We start from the raw sequence: 6535 nt of genomic DNA, 5'->3' as shown, positions 1-6535 counted from the left end.
ATGTCATGATGCATCTAGTGCAAGCAAATATATTCATTGCAACACTCTGTGGAAGCAAAGATTGGAGTTTGAAGGAGCGGGATTAAAAAAGTATTGACACTTTTGAACTTGATATTGGAGAAGACTTTTGTGAATACCATGGATAGCTAGGAAAATATTTTTAAAAATGCATCAGCAAAGAAATCAACTCAGTAACGGAATAAATGACTTTAATTACTCTACTATGGATACATTATCTAGCTTCCTGGAGAAGAGTCTAATACTGGGGAAGGTGGAAGGAAAGCTGGATAAATTCAGTTACAGTGGCAATGGAAAACTGAAAGGCCAGATTAGGCTCAGATTGTCTTTGAGAAACTCTATATAATGCATGTGGTCACTTAGAGTTTCAATGATTTGATGACACTTTATCAAGGTGCACAGTATGATTTTCTGACTGGCAGTGTGCAATTTCAGTCTTTTTCAACTGACTGATGGCTAAAATGTCAATTTGTAGTTGATTCATTTCATCTTTCACCATGCTGAGCTTTCCTTCATTCATGTTTAATATGTTCCATATTTCAACTGTTATTCTGTCTTTGTAACTCTGGATTTCTTTTCCTCCATGGCAACATCAGCAACTAGCTATCCTGAAGGCTTTCATCTAGCTATATCATAAAGATTATTAGCATTGTAAAAGACCCTCAGCTCATCCTCAAGGGAAAAGGCAAATTTATTCTTTCTAATACCTTTTAAAAGTGATTGATTAAATTGCATTGTCATCTGGTTTTACTTCATTGACATCATGTTCTTTGTGCAGTTCCAAAGTGGAAACTGTCAGTTTTTACATAGAAAAATCATTCCTTATGTTTTCATGCTTTCTTTATAGAATTTACCATGCACGTTTTTCTCATTTTAGCATCTTCTCCATCCTATGTATTTCTCAATGAGAGGAAACAAAAGTTGGACTCTTACATTGTCATTCTTACCTTCCTTTTGAAACCAGGAATGATTCATTTTCGTTTCAACTTCCCTTGCTTCCTCTCACTTGTTATCCTGTCTTTGGGACACAATTCCTCCTGCAACTGTCTTGACCATTTTTCACGGTCCAGAATTTCTTTGGGGAATAAGTTCTTTTCATCAAATGCAGCTTTCAGAGCTATCAGACCAAATGAAACAAAGTCCTTATTCCAACAAATATGTATTTTAAATGGTTGCAATAAACAAAAAAACTTATTTTCAAGTTAGTCATTTATCATTTCAGAATGAGTCTTAAAATAGCAATAGGAAACACGGGCTCCAGTGGAACAGAAGTTGCCTTCAATAGTTGTGGATGCTCCATCACTGGAGGTTTTTAAGAAGAGACTGGACAACCACCTGTCTGCAATTGTGCAGGGTCTCCTGCTTGAGTACGGGTTGGACGAGAAGACCTCCCAGGTCCCTTTCAACTCTGATATTCTTTGTTCTATGTTCTAAATTCTATTGTCCCAGGTCCTCTGATCCTTGGTAATACCACTGTATTGGATTTGTGGCAAATCCAAGGATCATGAGAAGCCTTGGGAAAGAACATTTATGGCAATCAACTTAAGATTACGTGTTGGATTCTTATACAGTGTAACTATCTTAGACCTGGAAGTCAAAATTCAAGTCAAAGTTTGGCTATAACACTGTGACATTGGGATATCACAACATTTTTTCCCTTAATCTTGTGGTTGATTTAACTTGTATATTTCTAAGGAGAATTGGTGAAATAAATAAATACATAACAATACAACAATATCAACAAGACCTATCAAATATTATGTCTTTTTAAAAAATTACCATTGTATTGTGTTAAAAACCCTTCTGAGCAAAATAATGCCTGCAAATTTCTCAAACCAAAGAGTTAATACTGAAGCTTACTTCATTTTGGCTTCTCTCCATTGTCTAAAAATAGGATTTTCTCAAGGATTAATGAGAGAATTCTGAAGTGCTTCATATAAATTTAAGAATAGCATTTTATATAAAAAGCTCCAGGGGAATAGGAGAGACTCAACTGTCTGGCAAGATTAATAACAGTCTAGAAAATCAGTATTTTGCCAACTGACATCATATACCTAGCTAATCAAGAAGCTGTTTGGAAATTGATCTGACTTCCAAAATGTTTATTTTTAATTTTAAAAATTGAGTTTGGGGGCTGAACAGGATCTCTTTTTTTTGGTTTATGCTGAATCATCAGCATAACTCCAGTTTCACTCTTTTTGTTTTTCAGTTACTTTCCACCTAATTCCCAGTTGCCTCTTAATACACTGCTTGAAGAGGCAATAGCTTTTTTTCTTCTACCATCAAAAGTGCTGATGCTGATATATGAAAGTAGTCTTATTGCTAATCCTATTCCATTCATATTGACAATCTATGAATGATCTCAGGTATGCTGCCTTTATGATAAAGGTTCTCTGTTCTTATATTTGCTGTGGATATTTTTGGATCAGGTATCCTCCCAAGACACCATTTGGACATCTAAGGGGGGAAAAAATCACATATCCTATTGTATCTGTACAGTCCTAAACAATATTTCTTTTATCTGATTAACCCCCTCTTAATTTGTTGAAAGATATCAAGATGAATGTTAGCAAATAAATACATGTTCTTCAATTATGAAATGCTGGGAACAAAATAAATTAAGGAATGGTTTAAAACAAGGGAAGCAATGAGGAAGGAATCTGCTTATTTCACATCTGAAATTCACAAAATCACAGATTAATCACTATGTTTGTCAAATTAGCACCATCTAAGATTTATTCCTCTCTCTTCCATCCATGGTAACTGATTTAGAGAAAAGAGAAAAAGAATTGAATCAGGTCCTTTTATTGTCAACCATTCTAGAAGACTATTAGACCAGTTATCTTGATTCCAGTTCTTATAGGACACGAATGAATGCATGCCAAAACAATTCCTACCCAGGTACACCAAACAGGCACTACCTACCTGCTCTACCTTAGAGTGGTCAGCATTGTCCTGGCTGATAGTGGTTAAAGGGCCATGTTCCCCAAGCATACATCCACAAACTTTTCTTACTGTCCTCCAGGATGCCGCTAATTCACCAGATATGCCCTCTATAGCAATGGTCTCCAACCTTTTTTGTACCAGGGATCGGTTTTGTGGGAGACAATTTTTCCATAGACCAGGGAGGGGAGAGGAGTAGTGTGCAACCTAGATCCCACGCATGTGCAGTTTTGCTCACTTGCTCATCAACTCACTTGCTCATCAACTAAAAGAGCCTTGGTGGAGCAGTGGGCTAATGCCTCCTTAAGTAACACCAGCTGCCTGCAATTAGTGCAGGTTCGCATCCCACCAGGCTCAAGGTTGACTCAGCCTTCCATCCTTCCGAGGTAGGTAAAATGAGGACCCAGATTGTTGGGGGCAATTAAGCTGACTTTGTAATAATGCCGCTTGGGGGTGTGTGTGAAAGCCCTAATAAGCAGGCATATACATAGAATGAAGGCTACTGCTAAGCTTGTAAGCCGCCCTGAGTCTTCGGAGAAGGGCGGGATATAAATGGAATTAAAATAAATAAATAAATAAATAAACCCCCCCCCCATTGTGTTGCCCAGTTCCTAACAGGCCACAAACCAATACCCTTCTCCAGTCTGGGGGTTGAGGACCTCTGCTCTATAGCTAATGAAAATAAATAAATAAATACTCACTCCCAGGGTTACAATAAGGCTGTCAACTTCCTATCCAGGGGTAAAACAAGATGTAAATGTAATAAAAGACAAATTAAATGGAGGGTTGCAACACAAGATTGAGATGATAAAACCAGCGAGCATTAGCCCAATCTTCTTCTAATGTAGTTATAAATGTGCAAAGAATTTAATATCCATTAGAGTTTTCAAAAGTGCCTGGGCTGTCTGACTTTGATACATGGCAAAAATCATTTACAGCTTTGGATCACAGATTTTCTGCATCTTCCAGCTTTGTTAATTCCTGAAAGGACTCCCACAGGCCACACAATAAATCCAAAGCCTCCCCATTACCTTCCCCTCTTCTTAAAAGAGATAAGCTAGTGGTATTAATGTTTGCCTCTCACTTATCAGACTCTGTATAATGACAATATAATGAGTATCTACTTACTTGCTGAAAGAGTAGGTGGTTTTAAATCTTTAGAAGACTTCTCTGCCAACTTCTCCCCAGAGTATTTGTTAGGGTGCAAAAATAAGTCCAGCTCATTCGTATCTGTTATCTCCTTCAGGGCTTCAATCTTCAATGACCTAAATACAACTTGTTCAGAACCAAAGGATCATTCCAAAAACAAATTCCAGCTGAAGTAAAATCACCTAATCACATTAAAGCCATTTGTGTGGCTAAAAATGTTCGGTCATAAGTCAAAAAAAGAGACTTAGAAGATCAGTCCTCAGACTGATTGCTCTAGAAACACTCCATAATTTTAATTAAATGGCTTTTTTTCCAGGAAAGCTGTATAAAACCCATCTCTGGCCTGAAGTCCAATTTATCATAAAATTCGCTCCTGACACATTCAGTCACTTTCCACTCACAGACTCCAGCACTCTTATCTAACTCAAGGCCTAAACATGCTCTCTCCGGTCCTCAGAACCTCTTACAAAAGCTTGCATGGTGGGGTTTCTCCCCAATTTAAGGCAGAAAGCACACACAAATTGTAACATAAATCCCTAAAATAGGTTCAATGAGACTTTAAAAAGAAGAGGAGGTGGAAGAGAAAAAAGAAGAGAAAACAGCAACATTAGAGAAGAAAAACTATTAGAAATCCCAATCTCATTCCCTCCATTTTCTGACCCTGTCCATTTCATATCATCATTTCACTCACTGCAACCCCCAAAGTATCAAAAATAGTGTGTCTATGTCCTAAATTTAGAGCCACCAATGGGGGTGGCCATAATGAATTATGGTAGGACTTTTACTAAAGAAACCAGCAGGAATCCAGTTCTGGGCCTAGCCTGATTTATCAAGCCTGACAATTTTGGAGGTTTGAATGTCCCATTGCTTCTCCCATGTTTTCCACAGCTTTCTGTATGAACCTCTTTTAGCAACAGACTGGATGTATTCCCCCAAATCAATGAAGACAGCAGTGTACATCTACAATGCTAAGGTATATACAGTATATAAAAGTGCATAATAATGTTGTTAACAATGAATATAGCATACCTGTTGGCTTTATTCCAGTCATTCTAGTGTTGAGACTGTATTTCTTTCCTTTCTCATTTTGTCTCGCTTGGAATTTTTTCCCCAGTATTGTGTTCTCCCATATATTATTTTCCCTAGATGGATGGAAACATGAAACAAAATGAAATATTTTTGACATGATCGTGCTTTGTTTCAATTGCTCTTTTTTTTTTGTACAAGGGAGCAAGAGTTTGGAAGATGTGCCTACCATTGACACTTAACAAGGCAAGGTAGTAGAATGATTGGACCACAGGGCAAAAGAAAACTTTGCTCTGAAATGAACCTTGCTATAGATTCTCAGTAGAGCTTAATAGGGCTGAATGAATCAAATGAATGTCCCAAGTGAAACAACAAAACAAACTGTTCCATGGTACCAACTCCCTGAGATGTTTATAATAGTCAATCAGAGGTCTTCAGGATGAGAAGTTGAATTTGGAAAGGGCTACCTTTCATTACAAGGTCAAATATGAGATAGGAAAATCAAAGAATTTTCAAGAGAGATTCATAAAAGAGTTTGCTATTTTATTTATGTGTATATAAACACACACACACACACACAAACAAACAGACAGACAGACAGACAGAGAGACAACAAAAGCCTAACCATGTATAGAAAGTTTCTTTGGAAGTTAAATATCATTTCAATGGTAATGTTTTTCTGGACAAATGTGCAAAAAGTTGTAATGATGTAAGTTAATACCTCTTTTGTTATTGAACCTTAAGACAATTTTAAGGCAACCTTAAGACAATTTTAAGACAACCTTAAGACAAGACTGTGTGAATTTATTCCTGTTTGTTTTAAAAACAGTTCTTTTGTTTAAAATCCACACATCACATCACATTAACATTAACTGAGAAAAAAAATCTTTCCATCTTACAATTCAGAATTCAGCCATTGAAAAATATTCAAGGAATAAATTTTTGCTGTTTTAAACATAAAAGGTGGCTTTTGCTTATTCATTTGTCAAATGGTTTTGCACAACCTTCAATCACCACAAAAGAACAAAATAAAAAACTGAACTGGATGTTCTGCAAATCAGTTTCCAATCAGTTAAAAGGAGAGTAAATTATACAATAAAAGAACAGTGTGTCTGTTTTTTAATGAAAAGGTATATCTGGAGGGACAGGGTAAAGGGCACAGTTTTTAACCTTATTGCCAACTTGCTGTGTTGCTGTTCCAAATTGCTCCCCAAGTAATTATCTGTCTGTTGAATTTGAAACACACATTTGCCCTTGCAAACCCATTTTTCAGAAACCGGAAGGATGAAAAATCATGAAAAGGGCTGTTTAAAATGAAGAAAAAAATATGGGGGAAAGATTAATCACTGTCTCATCAATTCTCCTCTCATTATGTCCTGGAAGCCTTAGCAGCAATTTT

The 6535-nt window shown here is 36.6% G+C and overlaps 1 protein-coding gene across 1 annotated transcript in view; it reads right to left on the bottom strand.

Moving 5' to 3' along the window:
• Positions 1-989: 989 nt before the first annotated feature.
• The window catches only part of WDR49 (WD repeat domain 49), a gene marked incomplete at both ends in the record, with an annotated part of 90996 nt that continues 85450 nt past the window's right edge, over positions 990-6535 (bottom strand). The window contains 2 exons of the mRNA XM_081329989.1: positions 990-1135; positions 4090-4236. Of these exons, the coding sequence (XP_081186115.1) occupies positions 990-1135; positions 4090-4236 (293 nt within the window). The remainder of the gene's footprint in view (positions 1136-4089; positions 4237-6535) is intronic.

This window comes from Vipera berus (assembly GCF_964194415.1).
Source record: "Vipera berus genome assembly, chromosome: 5".
NCBI lineage: Eukaryota > Metazoa > Chordata > Lepidosauria > Squamata > Viperidae > Vipera > Vipera berus.
Note: the sequence above shows the minus strand (reverse complement) of the source record. Positions and strands in the feature narration are given on the sequence as shown.